The sequence below is a fragment of the Dunckerocampus dactyliophorus genome, chromosome 7, assembly GCF_027744805.1.
Source record: "Dunckerocampus dactyliophorus isolate RoL2022-P2 chromosome 7, RoL_Ddac_1.1, whole genome shotgun sequence".
Taxonomy (NCBI): domain Eukaryota; kingdom Metazoa; phylum Chordata; class Actinopteri; order Syngnathiformes; family Syngnathidae; genus Dunckerocampus; species Dunckerocampus dactyliophorus.
The window spans coordinates 3920946-3938439 of NC_072825.1; the positions used below are offsets into that span (position 1 = coordinate 3920946).

Here is a 17494-nt window from a genome sequence, read left to right on the forward strand (position 1 = left end):
ATTTTTATTTTATCATCTACTACTTTAAAATGTACAATTTTTAATTACAATTTATCATTTGCCATTTTTCTTTATAAAATATAATTTACAATTATTTTCTTTATTTGAATATTTCAAGGCATAGAAGATGGATGGATGAATGACGGTTATCTGCATGTGTGTGGAGAAGCAATGTATTCATTAATTAACTTTTGACGTCTTCCTATTGCTTTCCATTATGAAAGCTTGTGAAACGCAACTGGAGAAGCGATACGGAGCAAACTGAAGAGTTTCTGTAAAGAAGGAGGAAACGCAGCATAAACTTCGTCGTGTATTTGGGAATGTGCGCGCCGCATCCGCCATGTTGGCCTGCGGTGAGGAGCCGATTAAAGAATGTGACGACGCTGTATATCAACCCAAGCACCATAAATACACGCTGCACAAGGCGGCGCACACACGCATAGGTCCGCACACTGACCTCCAGCGTTGTCTCGCATCTGTTGATGTCGTCCGAAGACTGGTTGAGTCGCTCAAGCTCGCCCTGAAAGACACGACGGAGACAACATGTCACAGCTGGAAACGTCTGCAATCAACCAAACACATGCAGTTTGACTTCTGAAATCAAACTTTGAAATTTGGCATCAAAAAAAGAACGAACTGCTTCCTAAGTTGCATCAAAAGTCACCACTTAGTTGCATCTCATCACAAGAGAGTTCAGCATATCTGACAAGACCTCATCCTGCAAACTGCCTTCTATTGCTCTCACATCCTATTAAACAGTGGATAACTGATTTGCAGTTTAGAATATTACATAAAGCACTTCCTGTGTGGGTTATTAAGGTTTTGTGTCTTTTAGCCATGGATTCTTAATGGAACACAACAGCTTTCCTGACCACATTTGACTATTATACTGTTTGTTATGCTGTTGAGGACATCGCATCTTGTGTAAAGGGAACAAAGACAGAAAAGTTCAACTGAATGCTTCCAGGTGCATTAACACTTCCTGTTCAACACTTCCTGTTGAACCCAGAGGAAGTTGTTCTTATTTTAACTTCCACATCTTCACAAAACAGTATAACATTACGATGAAACGTTTATGTATGGAATTGGATATGTTTTTTAATTATTCATTTTGTGTGCTGAAGAGGAACCACATTGATGATGATAGTTACTATTTAGCTTATTTGAAATCAATCAGGGGCTCACGGTGGTCTAGTGGTTAGCATGTTGGCCAACACAGTAACAGTCTGGAAAAAACCTGGGTCGATTCTCCTTTGGGCACTTCTGCGTGGAGTTTGCATGTTCTCCCCGTGTGTGTACGAGTTTTCTCCCCCACATCCAAAAACATGCAGGTTAGGTTGAATGGTGACTCTAAATTGTCCATAGGTATGAATGTGAGTGTGAATGGTTGTCTATATGTGCCCTGCGATTGGCGACCAGTCCAGGGTGTACCCCGCCTGTCAGCTGGGATAGGCTCCAGCATGCCCCCGCGACCCTAATGAGTGTGTAGAAAACGGATGGATGAAATCAATTACTGAATCACACCATTTAACATGTTGACACTTAAAATAATTAATGTGTTAACATCTTGCTTTCGCAATTCAAAGCCTTATTGAAAAAAAACAGTGTATTGTGTAGCAGCTCGCTCTTCATACATTATTTGTAGTTGTAACGTATTCAGCTCAAGACCCAAATTACTAGGGAAAATTAGAATATAAATATATTCATTTCTATTCAGGGTGTTGGCCTGAGCATTGCTTTGTTTTCGTCAAATATTAGTCACCAATGACAAAGTATACACTACGCAGACATGATTGACAAATGGTTAAAAGGCAGCTGGGCGAACTGATTCGTCACACTGGAGGATAATTTACAGCCAAAACGGGAGCTGACGATGCTACATTATTAGCACAACATCTTCAACGAAATAAGAATTCATGAAGACTGAGTGTGTGTCTACCTGGATCCTGGGGTCCACCTCCTCGTCCTCGTAGTCAACGTCATGGCGATGATGCTCCATTGTTTGATTCCCGACGAAGACCCGCTAGCTGTGCTCTCATGAGATGGTCAACACGCCAGCGCGCCTAAACACATCCTGGTTTGTTCGTTCCCTCTGAACGCAAAAGAACACAACAGAACCACACAGGACCACACAGGACCAAGCGGGGTTTCTCCGCGCTCTCCTTGCCCTCCTTCCTTCTTCGATGATCAGTGTTGAAATGACGGACGTCCTCTTTGGACCGCCTCCTTTTTTATGATGGGCTGATTAGTGCCACCTGATGACCACTTCCGGTCACGCCCCCTTCGCGAACGTAAAGCTATTTCATGTTTCTTCTTGCTGTAGGTGTATAAAAAATACAAAAGCAACATGAAGAATGTACCATCTTAAATGCTAATTCAATCTAATAAAATCATTTTAAATAAAATGTAAATACTAAAAAATTCTTAAAGAAATTAAAGTAAATTTGAAATATAGCATAAATGCTATAGCATATATGCTATATTTCAAATTTATTTGCTATATATGCGTATATAGCATATATGCTATAGCATATATGGTATAGCATGTATGCTATGAATAGCATAGCATATATGCTATTAATTTGAAACAGTGACAAGAGTGCAAACCCGTTGTTGCTTATACTGTGTACACCGCCCACCCCCAATATCACAAAAACAAAATAATTAAAGTGCATGCGCTACGTACAACACACCGTCAGATAGTAGAAAGTGATGTATATTTAACAGTGGCCTTGAACATTTTGGTCATGTGATCACTTCCTGACAGCACATATGCAGATAGTGGCCCATATCACCAACTCACTGTCTGTTGCTGTTCTTTGGACCCAAGCATGTTGTCCTGTCAAACTGTGCCATGACACACACACACACACATTCATAGTTGTATGTGCATGAACGGTTCTTGTTAGAATTCTTTGCCAACACATCATGCTTTGTTATGCCACAGCTGCGCTTTGAGAGCATTTCTTCCAGTTACATACGATACCCAGGAATGTGTAACACAGTATCTGTTTGTGTGCCCACGAGCATCACTTCAGGAATCAATTACTGCTTGCTGAAGCAGCAAAGAGAGACGATCCACTGGGCCGTCTGGCCTGTGAAGACTGTTTGGATTGTTTGGGTCTTCTTAAACAGTTCAAATGAGATTACTCATGGACTGGCACTTGTTGAGAGACACCAGCAAACAAACCCAATTTAACCTTCCAGCTGCACACGTTGTCATGTAATGAATACAAATGTATGACACAGCATTGTTTCCCACAGGACTGCAATCCATTTGTGGTGGTGGACTGCATGAGCTATTTGATGATGCCATCATGTAATTTGCATAATCGTCCATGACGCATGGCATTTTCATGTGCGCTGTGGGGAAAAAAATGTTAGCAAAAAATATGAAAAGCAAAACAACTACGTTTAGAAATACAAATTAACCTTCTTCTGTCACATCTTTTTGTGTTTATTTGTCACAAACAAGATGGAGCCCCTCCTTATATGTAGTAGGGGGGCGCACTCACGGCAAATGCGCAAAGGATCATGTTAGCGTCTCCAATAAGACCACAAAACATAGCTAGTTTTGTCACAGGCTGCTTTTTTGAAAAACAGAATCCAGAGGGATCCGATTATGAATATTAACTGGCAACACTGATCCTTCCTGCTACGTCTTCTTATTCTCTGGCAACCCAGGTGAGAAGCAGCGTTACGATGCCATCTACTGTACAAAGTCTAAGCGACAAGATACATTCACAGATACTCCCATTATAATGTGTTTTAAGCGAGGGCGAACAGGAAGCGCCAAATCTATTTGTGGCGGGCTGCCACAGACGAAACACTGCATAGTACACACAAAAACATGCCAGAGACAAAAAAAAACAAGACATAAAAATAAATCATCACAAACCACACACTTCATTAAGAACACAATCGAATGAGATCCAGTGCAAAAATGTTTTTATAATGTTAATATTTATTATTTAACAGAGGGGCCCTCTGCATAATGTAAAAATAAAATGAGATACTGTATGTAATATTAATAGAACTACACTCATTTACTTCGTCAGCAACACGACACAAAGCGAAGATGTGAATGTTCTATTCTGAAGGCCTAGCATACATTGACCTCCATTGGATTGTGTTTAGCATATTTCTTGTCTCATCTAATTCAATAAGTGCCTGGTTTGTTGGCCTTTGAGGAACTAGAAGTAATCTAGTTAGCAAATTAGTTTGACTTCAATTGCCTGAATGACACACACATTGTCCCTTTCTTGGACTCATCATTTCATTACGTGCTTACATACAGCATGCTTATGTCTGTTTTGTTGATTATATTTATGTGGAGCGACTTGATTTGTCTGCTCTACATGCTAACCGGAGTATAAAATCTGCTTTTATCTCTGCATGTCTTTGACAATCCTTCTGAGTGGAAACTAATGCTCTCATCATTCACGCTCCACTGACCCAATCAACGGAATTCTTTTTCTTCATTGTCGCCATCTTATCAGGATGCTTGTATCACTTTACAGTACATGTCGAGGATGTCATCAGCAGTTTCATCTGAGGCCTTGAAGGGCCTGCAGGTCACCACAGTCCGCCACACCCTGGCCCAGTGTGCTGCCAGAAGGTTGTGAAAAACAGGATGTGTCACCGTGTCCAGCAACAGGAAAGCCCACAGGAAGTGTCTCCACCTTGCGTGACGTCAAGCTTCCGCTGGGGTCATCTCGGTCCAAAATGAAGTCATGTCTTCAGGACCTTGTTGAAACAAAACACGATTTGGATTATTCATATTCTTTTGGCACTTTGGACCACAGGGCATGTGCTTGGACGCGCTTGCTTACGACTCCTGGCCTCAAGACTTTCAACTGAGATCTTCAATCACACAAACATGCCCTTGTGCGAAAACGCTCCCACTTGACTTATTTATAGGTCTCACACCACTTTTTGTCTTTCTGTGGCGTTTCAGTGGTTGTGTCATTGACTGATTGTTAGCTAGATAAGCCCTACCCCAGTGAAAGAAATCATTTCAAGATACAACCAAGTGCAAGTACTGAGCCTTGGGCAACCCCTTTCAACATCAGATACTAAGCTAGATCAACAAAAAGCAGCTCATAACAAAGCAAACTAAATTAAAAATGCCATCTTTTACCTTTCAAATAGTTAACTCCCATCTCGCCATCTTCTTTCACGTTGATGTGTGACGTGTGTGAGGTTTAGCAGGTCTTTCGCGTTTCCGGCATAGAAGATGGTGACGTTGTGGTGATGAAGAGTCCGCTGATACAAGCCCGTTGAACAAGGACAACTTCAAGGAGCAGCCCGCTAGCACTACCCGACAATATCGGCAGATACTGACATAGAAATTAAACATCGGGTCATATCTGTATTGTTTTTTCTGCCGATATTGATTGAAGCGCACGAGTGCACCACGCTCCATGGAGCATCGTAGCTTGCTAGCGCAGTACATCTGCAGAAGCAAACCAAAGAAATGTATAAAGCTACCCAAATATACCCAGTTTATAATTTCACTGATTGTATTAGTCCTTAGTTTCATACTTTGCACTTTACTTTGTTCTTATGGGGATGTTTGTGCCACACAGAAATGTGCAGCTTTCCAAACTGTATCATTGCTGTTGATAGGACATTTTATAATAGTGGACTAGTGGTTATTTATTTTAAGACGATTTTGTTAAGACAAAATTTTAAAAATAAGGCCGCCAAATGATTACAAATGAATCCGTTTTCAAATTAATTAATCATGAGCAATCCCCATTTGCAACTATGTGTGAAGTATGCCGTTTTTATTGTATTTTTTAAACAAAAAGACCAATAACAGGACACAATTTAATATACTTGTATGTATTAACAGCTCCAAATGCACTGAAAATTTAAATCATGCTAAAAGACAACACATGTCTGAAAATCTGAAATGTAGTCTTTTATAGTAGCAGAACATTTGAATCACAATTTAAACCGTTATTGAACCACGTGATTCTTTTAAGTTGGATTCACTGTTTTTAAGTGTAGATGTATTTTCTGGGAATTGCAGGCATACTTAAATGCAGCAAATTGCACTTCTGCAGTAAGAGTTATGCTAGTGAGGGAAAAGAATATCCACTTTCTGTTTTTCCTTTGTTTTTTCTGTTTATTTTCACCACACATACATGCATAATAAAGACATTGATGCGGCCCTGAATGCACCTCGCTGTCGTCTAGTGACAATGAGGAAGTGTCGTTGTGAGGAGGACTAGAGACGTGTCTGTGAGTTGGAGATGCATATATGGTGTTCAGGTCAGAATAAAGTTATTCAAGAGCGTCAGACTCTGTGTGACTCTGGGGAGACGATATTTTGGCTCCGTCTGCCGTCACAACAGAGAGATGTGGCTTGACATTAGTGATGTGTCGGTCGCGAATGAATCGGCTCTCAGAGCCGGCTCTTTGAAATGAACGACAGGAGCCGGCTCGCGTCGTTGGGAGCCAGTTGGGAGCCGATTAGTGTTTTTCCTCGTCTTTTTTTCTGTTAAAGACGAATGTCATTGTTCAAGATGTGCGGCTGTGTCTCTGTGTCCACACTGAGCAGGGGAGGGTCGGGTTAAACACATTCTGTGGAGCTCTTAGAGCCGATTTGTTTGCGAGAAATTTGCATGAAAAGATCTGACCTATTTTGACTTCATTTATCTCCTGAGATGGGCCTTTGGTTTTGTATTTTATTTATAATAGAACAATATATTTCTGTAGCTGGTTTAAATAAATCTATTTCGATAATAAACACTTGATATCATGTGTGTTTTACATTACTAATTCATTATTAACATTATTATGATACATTGTTTGTGAAAGGCATCCCGTGACATCACAGTAAACGGAGAGTAATGTATTCATTTCACAGCATTAGTTTGAGGGAAGAGCTGCTGCCAATATTGGTAGTAGTCTGTAATGTAGTGCTGGACAATATCAGCATATGGGAAAGAGAATCGGTAAGACAACCAATATCAAGGATCTCTACAGCCAAGAAGTATCAGAACAGGTGTGCAGAACCTGTGAGAGGCCCACGTCGACCAGTAGCTCTCCCCCCATGCACCAGCTCAACACCAAGTTATATCGCCACGCCAATCTTCGTTTCAAAAGTTTGGTCGCTGTCCGTCCATGTACCGTATAAGCCCGTTATCTAATGTCTGTAGAAACGTCCGTAACTCATGTTTGTTCAGCATGCTTCTGTCAGTGGCAACGTCCAGTCAGCCAACCCAATCTGTATCGCCAGCGGTGCCTCCCCTTTCGTCTTGAATGCTATGGACCATATATTAAAATATAAGTAAGTATGTGTCGCATTTTACGGCCCTTAGTTTAGTGTGGAGCCACAATGATGACTGGGCTTTGGGCTGGAACACGTGAGATCTAACAAATCCAACCTGGAGAACGTTTGCTTCCATGAACAATCACATACAGTCGTGGAAAAAATGATTAGACCACCCATGTTTCCATTTTAATGCCCAATACAACTAAAGGTACCTTTGTTGGGACAAATATAACAATGACAACAAAAACAGCTGATAAGAGTTACATTTTTTGGCAGACAATACTACAGCTATTCATTTAAGAACTTAAGTGATTTTGGTTATCAAGAAAACCATGGAAGTTGCTGGTTATCAGCTCTTGAATTAAATGAGCTATATTTGTTATCATCAATATATTAGTCCAAACAAGTTTTGGTACCTTTAGTTGTACCAGGCATTCAAATGGATCAATAAACTGAAGAAACAAGGGTGCTCTAATCATTTTTTCCATGACTGTACAACTAAAAAAGCAAGCATTTTATGACATGTTGCGCTCATACAGGAGTGTCATTGTGTAACAGCGGGCCAAACCTCCATGATGGAGGGGTCACATGACCTTTTGGCAACTTTTTGACTTCTGTCTGCTTCCTCAGGATGAGCGAGGCACCTAAATCATGTCTCTCTCACTCTCTCACGCGCGCGCAGACACGCGAGGGTCACATAAGGTCATGGTTACAATTCCCAAAACAAAGATGAAGTTTGTTATTTTCTGATCGCAAAGAGTCTCACATCAACACGTTGGCTCATGTTCGTGTAATGCAGAAAACGACGTAAGTAATAACTTGTTTACTCATGAGTGTACCATCAGTGGTCTAGACTTTTATTTGGAGGGAAAAAAGCAGACTTGGCGGGGAAATTAGTTCGTTTTCATTTACAGTATTTTGTAAAAGCGTAACGTCATCGGCTCTTTCAATGTTCAAAATATCACCCGACTACGCCCCCCGGTGGCCACCCCGGTCATGAACGCTCATTGGTGAATTGATTATTAGGTGATATAGTATTACAGATATTTCAGAGCAGGGGATCTCAAATAGTCTCAGCCTTGGACCCACATTTCCCATTGGTCAAATCAACTACAAGTATATGATCTTTTTAAGCATGAATACACATAATTACCTGTGCAGACTGCATTTTAGAGGAATTGAGGAAGGAAATGAGGAGGAACATGATAACTGCAAGCACGCAAGTAATGCATACATCAAAAATAAATATAAAAATTGCACTAAATAAATTAGGAAGAAGGAAATATTCCTCCATTTTAATTCAAAACAAGTCAGACATCAGTAACCTATTACACATTTTAATGTCATTTTTTATTTAATGTAAGCTGTCTGCGACCCACCCCACCAGTTGAGAATCAATCAGCACCGTTGCAAAAGAGCCACAGACACTCTGTATCTATTGGTTGGCAGATTAATGCAAATAAATAATTGAAATTTGGGATGTCCCGATCCGCATTTTTTGGCCTCCAATCCGATCCAATTTTTTTTATAGTCTCGCCGATCCACTCTAATCCTTTTTTTAATGAGCTTTTGTTCCAAACATGAATTTGTGGAATATTGACTATGGTTATGAAAATAGCTCTTCAAAGCATTAAAAATAATGCAAGCCAACTATTGCTTAACTTACTTTTTTATTATACAGCATGACCAACAATATTGTTTGGCTTATGTGACAAACCTCTGTGAGTCACGTCCCCACTCCAATACAAGACAAAATTGGAAAAACGGGTGCGCAAAATAGTTTTAGGGTAGGACTAATCATTTCACATGGTTATAGATCAATTTGTGGTGTGATTTACAATATATGACTTTCTTTTTTTAACAAACTCTCTTCAACGCAATAGTCATTTATTGACAGCCCCGAGTATAAACAACCAGCGGTTAGAGCAGCACTTCCTGTGCGAGCTCCCCGCACAATGACACAGCAGTCCGGGCACACTGAAGGGGAACTACCGCTGTAGCTACGAAGCTGAATATCCAACGTGAAACTAACGTCAACACAGTACACCGTGGACATGTCTGCATGGTTGTGTTGCGTTTTCCTGTTCTTGCGGGTGGCGGGAGATGAGTGGCAAACAGCTTTGAGGCGCATTACTGCACCTACAATGGTGGCGTGTGGCCCAGAGTTACAAACGTTATACGGCAACCGGATTGGCTCGATCTCGTGGCGGCTGCATATCCGCTGTCCCTAGTTCAAATGATTTGCTCCAATTATGTGAGAGTGTGTATGGTGTGTTGCATAAAAACAGTAAATAGTTGAAAACAAGGCTGTCAAACAGCAGTGAAAGTTCATCTTCCGTGTCAGATATAATGAATGCAGCGGATGAAAACAGCGCTTTTAACATGTCTATCTGCGTTCTTCCACTAAATCAGTCTGCATGAATACATTCTTGTATGTGCCCTTCATCGCTTGGCTGCGCTGTTTCCATGGTGGTGTATCATGTGAATATTAACTTGTTGCACACTAACACAATCGTGTCACGGGTAATACGTCTTGTGCAGACTTCTCCCCCCCTTTTATGTTACTTTTCCATCTCGTTTACATGCAACAGAGCAGACTTTGTAATCTTGGCGATATATTTATGGTGTTTATTGAATAATTGGGCACATATACACATTTAGATGACGCAGTATGAGGAAATGATGAATCAGTAGATTTCTGTTGAGAGGCAAGTCTTTCTGCATGTCCCATTTTCATGACAATTTTCAAATTCCAACAATATTAATAATATCCAACTTTAACGAAAAACACAGCCAACATCACTCCTACTCCTTGCTACTTAGCACATGCTGTTGCTGTGATCACGTGGGCTCTACCTGGCCGCTGTTTGAGAAATGTGCTTGGGCAGTCTGGAATGGACTGTTTGCATCGGAGATGCAGGCCGATTCACTTCAATACTTGATTTTTTGCTGATATCGACCCGATATCTGATATGAATATCAGCTCGGGAAACCCCTACTAATGAATGCTTCCGTAGCCAAACCAACTTTTCCATTTCAAGTCACAGCACACAATTACGGTGCGTTAATTGCAACATTTGATGAAAAACATCATCTGTGAAGCATAAAGACATAAACGTATACAAATTGTGGGCTTCTGAACAGTGGTGCATGTATGCTGTTTAGTTTACCTGTACTCTCTTATATTTACAAATTATTATTGACTTAGGGTGAACGAGATTAGTTTTCTGTGGAAAAAAAATAGCCTATATTTGGTAAAAAAAAAAAAAAAAAGCTGTGAATGTTAAATCTCGATTGCGCGGGGATCCACTGTATTGTGGCTTCCAGGTGAAATGATGTTTACAAATCATTTGGTTGGTGTGGACACGCGGATACCATAACCACTGCATAGCGATGTCAATCAAGTATAACTATTAGTCAACAAATGTGTGGCTGTGAAAGCATTTAATTCACTCACTTCTGAAACCTTCAGAGCGTCTGTACATGACTTCACACTTGTCAGATGTGGTCAGGAGTTCTGGTGTTGGCCCGGTTTGATGAACTTGCTCTGCAGGAAAATTCTGGGAACACAAAGCCCTTCCTTCTTGTTGACCGTTTCTCTCAGGACGTACTCGTTGGCCTCACACTGGAGGCCCGCTTCCGAGAAGAGCGCCGCCAAAAAGTCTGCGAGCACAGACAGACACGGATGCGGCAGACTAATCCTCTGAAATCTTTTAATGTGACACATGAAAAACTTTAAATCACAAGATATTTACGCACCTTTTGAGAAGAAGTAGGATCTGGTTCCATCCTGCCGCACGTAGAAGTTCTCTGCCAGTTTGCTGCTCGCTTTGAACCTCAGCATGGCGTGATCGTGCAGGCCGTAGTCTCGGAAGAGAACCATGCCGCCGGGTTTCAGCACCTTTGTGAAACACAACAAGGAAGTGACATTATGCTCAGGAAGTGCTCAGCACGCACGTCATCAGCCGCTCACCGTACTGATGTTGCGCACGGCCAGCGTCATCTTGGCGGGATGGATGGCCGACAGCACAAAGATGAGCGTGACCACATCCACGCTTCCCTCGGGAACGTTGTCCCGCAGGTCATCCTGGGTGAGGTCACACTGGAAGACCGTGCAGCGCTCAGCACTGCAAAGAGGATTTTTCTAACAACACAAACAAGAGCCTTGTTAGTGTTTTTAGCTTTACTCTTGCATGAACATCAGTGATGCCCCATTCTCTCACTTTGACAAACTCCACAGCTCTCGGCGAGAAGTCGCAGGCGTAAACAAAGATGTTGCCCTCGTCCTCCAGCAGAGGGAGGATGCAATTCCCCACACCGCAGCCAGCCTCAAGCAGAACCAGCCTCTGGGACTTGGACTGCAAATAGAGAACAACACAAAAGTGTGCATTTTTATTTGTCATTTATTCAGAAGAAGAGACGAGAGGAAGATTCTGCACTCATCATTATTTAAATCATTAGAGCTACATGAAGACTTACCACTAAAGAGAATACGTTCACTTTATTTTGCTTTTCTACACCATAATACTCCAAGACCAGGCTGAATACCTTGTAACACTATTGACTCACATGACACCAGGGAGTACACTTGTACTTGGTGCACTCACTTTTATTGCCAGCAGGTTACACACCAATGGCTATGTGTTGAGGGGACAGTAATTGTACGCTGCTATCCGAGCTGTACTCGGTGTACAGCTTGAATCTACATTGCATCAAAGTGTCATTTCTTCAGTGTTGTCCCATGAAACGCTATAATAAAATAGTTACAGGAATGTGGGGGGTGTAATATCGACGAGACTGCCACATTGGACCGTAACTTGCCTAATCACTGTACGCACAGCGTAGTGTTATTTTCCTCACCTCTCTGCACGCCTTGAGCTCCTCAAACTCTCTGCTGGTCCAATGTCTGTCTTTGAAGAAATGTGTTGTGTTTCTTTTGTAAAACAAGTCCCAGTTTTTCTGGGCTTCTCGCTCCAGTTTCATCTGCTTGAATGCGGACACCAAAGGCTGCCCACCGGCGAGACTGTGCTCCCGAGTCAAATGTCCTGTAGAGACACTTTTACTTTGTTCGGGAAAACATGGACAAACGCCCTCTTTCACGCCGTCGCCTTCGTCACAAAGTTGGTCTTTCCCAGGAGAAAAAGTTTCAGACATGCTGCATTGAAATATATACTGGTTTGCCGTCCTTTTTATATCAGTTAATCGTTATGTTGCATTTAAACATTCGGTTAAATTGCTTTTGAGCACACCGCTACAAAACCATAAAATAAACGCTAAAAATCAAGTCAACTGAACTAAAAATGCACAATTCTGGCTGCGACCTCCATCTTGTCCATCAGCTCACCGGGACGGTGTAGAACTAGAGATTTTTAGAAGGTTCCGCTTGTCGTGAATTCATATTCGATTTTTTTCGAGATGGAAAAAAATCCTTAAAAAAAACAATGGTTGTTACTGTTAATAAAACAAGAATAAAATATATCCTGGTATATTATGAGGGTATTCTAATCATGACAATCATTAAAAGTGACATGAGTAACGTTGTTACTGATGGGCAATACTGCATATGGTTTCAATCTGATACCAAGGAAATACAGCCTTTTACTTGAACTTTTTTCAAGAACATTGAATAAGTTTGTGATTTAGCCTTCCATGTGTTTATTATGATTATAATCAGAAAATGACACACTGGACAAATATTTTAGGAAAACAAAAATGTTGTGTTTTTCTATCAACAAATTCATTTTTTGCTGTATATAATTACAACAATATATGACAATGTAACAATATAAACAAAGTAATACAATTCTTCCCTTTTATTACATACAATTGTTTGGCAAAATAACGTCAGAATAGTGCAAAATAAGTAAAGAAAAGCAAAAAACTACTATTGGCTTTCATTCAAATCCTTTTAAGCACTGACGTGTGGGGCATCGACGTGATTGTGGCGCGCACACAACATGACGCCACGACACACGTTTAATACGTCTCTAAAACACGGTTGATGATGTTTACGATGTAATTTTAAAAACTTGGGAAGCTTACATTATTTATTTTATCCACAGGATAGTGACAACACTGGTTCAAATGAAATAAAAATATATTTACAGGCACGTTGAATAGTGACAGGTAAAAGTTTGACAACATTGTGAGTATAGAATTCTTATTTATTATACATTCAGTTTTTATTTATTACATTTAATCAAAAACGTTGATTATGGTATTCGTGGGTTCAGCCGTATGGTGGGCTCGTGGTTAGCATGTTGGCCACGCAGTCACAGTCTGGAACTCGAGAAGATGTGGGTTCGAATCACCGTTGGCCATTTCTGTGTGGAGTTTGCATGTGAGGTTTCTGTGGTTTTCTCCCACATTCCAAAAACATGCTTGTTAGGTTAATTGGCGACTCTAAATTGTCTATAGGTAAGAATGTGAGCGTCAGTGGTTGTTTATATGTGCCCTGCGATTGGCGACCAGTCACTGAAGTCATTATCACACTGCCACACAAGTAGTTGTATTTTCCATACAAATATGGATGTTTTAGGATCGTAAGGGTACACAATGTGCATGCATGTTTGGAAAACGACACGAAAGTCAGCTGGGATAGGCTCCAGCATATCTCCGCGACCCTAATGAGGAGAAGCGGCAAAGAAAATAGATGGATGGCTACTTGTGGCTTCTCAGCCGGTCTTCTTTTACAGTTTGTACGCAGTTATAACACGAGTCTACTGACCCCTAGTGTATACCAGTAGCCATTACGTGTCAGCAAAACATCCATGTTGGTTCAGTTTCCTCTGATATTTACAGAGCGACTTTAGTTCAGCATGTGTATTTTAAACAGCTTTTCGAGGCGAAATACGTCACGCACTAGCATTAATAAGCACAAATTGAACCAAATCCTTACTAACTGAAACTAACGGTAAACTGCCATCTTGTCCCTTACTGAAATGTGTCCGTGTACTTCTGTTTACTAAAAATGGCCTTAAAATTATACGTCAATATATTTCTGCACGAAATACAATGCGTGCAAATATGTATCAAATTATATATTTAATTATTTCATTTTTTAAATTACAAACATCAAAGTGTGTGACGGACGGAGCAATGACGGAAGAGGCGCGGCTTAGTGACGAACGGGATGTTTTGCTAACGGATAGCTGGCGGGCTAACTTTTTCATCGCTGGCTTGTTATCAGAACAATTTCGCCGATTTCCCGAGATATTGTGTCGTTTCTGTGAAATCTGTGATGCCAGCGTGAATGTTCTCTGATAAATAGAAACAAGAAGACATGAACGGAAGTACGAACCCGCTGCTGGACAAAGAGGAGCATGTTTTAAAGCTGGGAGAAAGCTTCGAGAAGAGGCCCAAGTCCTCTTTCCACACTATTAGATGTAAGGCAACTGCATTATCACCTTCTTATCTTCTTAAAATCAACTACTCTTAACTACAAATGTTCGTTTTGTCAGCTTTGACATCCTATCATGACAGGATTGATCTTTACAAATGCTAATATGGTTGACCTTTGATTGAGACTGTCAGAGGTGTTCATTTAAAAATGTTAAATATTAGGGGGTGTCACAAGATCTCGCGACAATGTGACAAGATTTCTCGTTAAAAAATAAGTCTTCGTGGGCACTAGGGCCGGGGCTATAATTTAACACACAGTAAATGAAAATGTACTTGATAATTTTGCTGGGCTCAATATATTTCCATGGCGGAAGGAAGAGGATTCACTCTGTGCATTGCTGTAAGCACCTTGCCGCGTTTTTGTTCCATAAAACGACAGCATGCACGGAGTGAGCCCTTTTCTCAGTCCCAGTCTTTTTGTTTCGGTGGGGGGAGTCGGGGCTGCTAGCATCGAGAGTGCAGAAAATTAAATTAGTAGATTGCAATAAATTGTCATATGTTTTTGATATTTTTTCATTGTGCTTTCCTTAAAAGAAATGTTAAAACCTTGTCTCGTTTCCTTCTCGGAGACCCAATCTCGTGTATCGTCTCGTCTCGTCCCCAATTAAATATTGCATCATACTGACAGCTCTTGAATATTTTGGTTATACTCTGATTTTCACTTTTTATAAATATTGTTTGTATTATATTTCTATCTCTTCAGATGATTTCAAGCCAGCTTCCATCGACACAAGCTGTGAAGGAGAGCTACATGTTGGCAAAGGAGATGAAGTCACCATCACACTGCCACACATTCCGGTACAAGTAGTTGTATTTTCCATACAAAGGTGTTGAAATATGGATGTTACAGGATCGTAAGGGTACACAAATGTGCATGCATGTTTGGAAAACGAGACGAAAGTGTCAGATTCTCAAGTCCGGGATGCCAAGACTGTGAATTTTTATGAACACGCTGTTGTTGTCACTCGAGGGCTCCACGCCTCCAATGACTGTGTTCAAAGGGAACAAGCGCCAGTACCAGAAGGACTGTGTGCTCATCATCAACCACGACACTGGAGGATTTGTCCTGGAGAAGCTGAGCAGCAGCATCCAGGTGAAGAAAACCAGGTAAGTACATCATGACACACTATTGAGTTATTGAAAGGAAGCAAACATGTTTGTTGCATTTTAGTTGTAACTTCTTTGAGAAATACTTGGCTTTATCAGTATACTGCCCTCAGGCTAGTAATGGCTGTGTTTATCCACTTGGGGGCAGCAAACACGTTCCTATGTACTGTGTGTATGTGTTTCAGAGCGGAGGGCAGCAGCAAGATCCAGGCCCGCATCGAGCAGCAGGCGGTCCGCACCAACCAGCCCGGCCCTCAGTTTCGGGCCCCGACGAAGCCTGGCGTCGCCGTCAAGACGTCACCATCTCCCTCCAAGGACAACCCCTCCCCTGAGCCGCAGCTTGACGACATCAAGAGAGGTGAGGCTCATGTGACACAAAAGTTATCTTGAAATGAGGCAAAAGCGCGGAGTCATGATCTGTCCCGCCGGCAGAGCTACGAGCGGAGGTGGACGTCATCGAGCAGATGAGCAGCAGCAGCGGCAGCAGCTCGTCCGACTCGGCCAACGGCGACGACAGCAGTGACGGCGAGCACGACGGCCCCGCTTCGCCCAACTGCCATGCCCTCACCAACGGAGGCGGTGGCGGAGAGCGGCAGCCGCCCGGCGACAACCAGCTCATGAGCACGCTCAGTGAGTTCCTGTGCAATAATAATAATAATAGGACACTACTGCATTCTAATGACAAAAAATCTCAAATGTTGTGATTTTTACCCCATCAACAACCTTTTGATTCCCTCTTGTTGACGTTAACAGGAAGTGACCTTCAGCTCAGCGAGTCGGGCAGCGACAGTGATGACGACTGAGTGGCACCGTCCTTTCTGTGTCTACGCCCCCTCCCTCACATCCACAGCTGAGCCCGCTTTGACGTTTCGTGTTAGTTAGTGGTCACAGCCAGAGTGTATTTTTATGATAGACATTTTATTTTCTATAAAGAAGTTTAGAGTGGAGAAGCTGGAAGATTGTATATATTTGGAGGGAACTGTTTTATTTTCTCTACTTTTCTCCTTTTAACTGACTTCTAACACCCAAGATGAGATGACCCCTGACCTCTCCTTGTTGCCTCCTCTATCAGCGAGGATCGCGGGTAAACTTCCACAACCTTGTCGTACTTTTAACAAAGCATCAAGAGAAAATAATGTCCAAAGTGTTAACCTCTAAGTGTTTTGCCAACGTTTACATTTTATGTTCCCACTGTTTGTTGTTCTTAGTTGTGTGGTCCTGCAGTCGCCTCACACAGTGTTTCACTTGAAGGTCAGTATTCCCCATACATTTGTGGTGGCCCGCCACAAACAGATTTCACGCTACCAGTTCACCTTCACTCATGGACACATTGGGACTTGGTGTAACTCCGTTACCACACCTGGTTTGCCAGTGAACAAGATGTAGCAGGAGGGCTCAGTGTTGCTATTTTAGGAGCAAGGAGATTGCAGTCCTGTGGCAAAGAGGAACTGATGCTAGTACTCGCTTGTGTTGACACCTCTTAAGTTGTTTTTCTTGTGAAATGTGTTTGTACAAATGTGAATAAAAAGCATATAAAATAAAAATGGTGAAAATGTTTTGTTTGCGGAGTGTGGATCTTTTGAAAGGTCACTGCTAAGGAACCTGAAATGTCGCAAGGGTTGTCAAAACATTTGTGTTAATCAGCATTTGCAACCAACCTGTGGTTAGCTGCTTTTTACACACAATGTTACAAATGCCTGC

General features: G+C 41.6%; 3 protein-coding genes across 5 annotated transcripts in view; 1 reads left to right on the forward strand and 2 right to left on the reverse strand.

Annotated features, from left to right (window-relative positions):
* The window catches only part of sh3bp5b (SH3-domain binding protein 5b (BTK-associated)), a 9685-nt gene extending 7473 nt beyond the window's left edge, over positions 1-2212 (reverse strand). Inside the window, exons 1-2 of the mRNA XM_054781611.1 lie at positions 1940-2212; positions 458-520 (exon numbers count right to left, since the gene is read on the reverse strand). Coding sequence (XP_054637586.1) covers positions 458-520; positions 1940-1999 — 123 coding nt within the window. The 5' untranslated portion in view covers positions 2000-2212. The remainder of the gene's footprint in view (positions 1-457; positions 521-1939) is intronic.
* A 1400-nt stretch (positions 2213-3612) lies between these two features.
* Positions 3613-12623, reverse strand: mettl6 (methyltransferase 6, methylcytidine). 2 transcript variants are annotated; one of them, XR_008572022.1, is made up of 6 exons: positions 12146-12623; positions 11509-11643; positions 11259-11429; positions 11045-11186; positions 10743-10948; positions 3613-4746 (listed from the first exon to the last, which is right to left on the reverse strand). XR_008572022.1 is itself a non-coding variant. In XM_054781612.1 (5 exons), exons 1-5 carry the CDS (start codon positions 12437-12439, stop codon positions 10794-10796), a joined length of 897 nt encoding a protein of 298 aa, XP_054637587.1. In that variant the 5' UTR covers positions 12440-12623; the 3' UTR covers positions 4842-10793. The 2 variants fall into 2 exon arrangements, 1 of the variants encoding a protein (XP_054637587.1); XM_054781612.1 differs by lacking the exon at positions 3613-4746 and having other exon boundaries at positions 4842-10948.
* Positions 12624-14399: 1776 nt separating this feature from the next.
* eaf1 (ELL associated factor 1) lies at positions 14400-17054 on the forward strand. Of its 2 annotated transcripts, XR_008572038.1 has the most exons (7): positions 14400-14670; positions 15390-15484; positions 15657-15793; positions 15979-16151; positions 16226-16423; positions 16547-16877; positions 17002-17054. XR_008572038.1 is itself a non-coding variant. In XM_054781775.1 (6 exons), exons 1-6 carry the CDS (start codon positions 14568-14570, stop codon positions 16594-16596), a joined length of 756 nt encoding a protein of 251 aa, XP_054637750.1. In that variant the 5' UTR covers positions 14400-14567; the 3' UTR covers positions 16597-17054. The 2 variants fall into 2 exon arrangements, 1 of the variants encoding a protein (XP_054637750.1); XM_054781775.1 differs by having other exon boundaries at positions 16547-17054.
* The last annotated feature ends 440 nt before the right edge of the window (positions 17055-17494 follow it).

What these genes read in the sequence shown, in the direction of transcription:
- mettl6 (XM_054781612.1), bottom strand. Translation starts at nt 12,439, where the DNA reads ATGTCTGAAACTTTTTCTCCTGGGAAAGACCAACTTTGTGACGAAGGC. An exon ending in AGCTCAAGGCGTGCAGAGAG is followed by an intron (nt 11,644 to 12,145) that starts GTGAGGAAAATA and finishes CTCTATTTGCAG; the next exon opens with TCCAAGTCCCAGAGGCTGGT. An exon ending in GAGCTGTGGAGTTTGTCAAA is followed by an intron (nt 11,430 to 11,508) that starts GTGAGAGAATGG and finishes TTGTGTTGTTAG; the next exon opens with AAAAATCCTCTTTGCAGTGC.
- eaf1 (XM_054781775.1), top strand. Translation starts at nt 14,568, where the DNA reads ATGAACGGAAGTACGAACCCGCTGCTGGACAAAGAGGAGCATGTTTTA. An exon ending in TCACACTGCCACACATTCCG is followed by an intron (nt 15,485 to 15,656) that starts GTACAAGTAGTT and finishes TTGTCACTCGAG; the next exon opens with GGCTCCACGCCTCCAATGAC. An exon ending in GCTTGACGACATCAAGAGAG is followed by an intron (nt 16,152 to 16,225) that starts GTGAGGCTCATG and finishes TCCCGCCGGCAG; the next exon opens with AGCTACGAGCGGAGGTGGAC.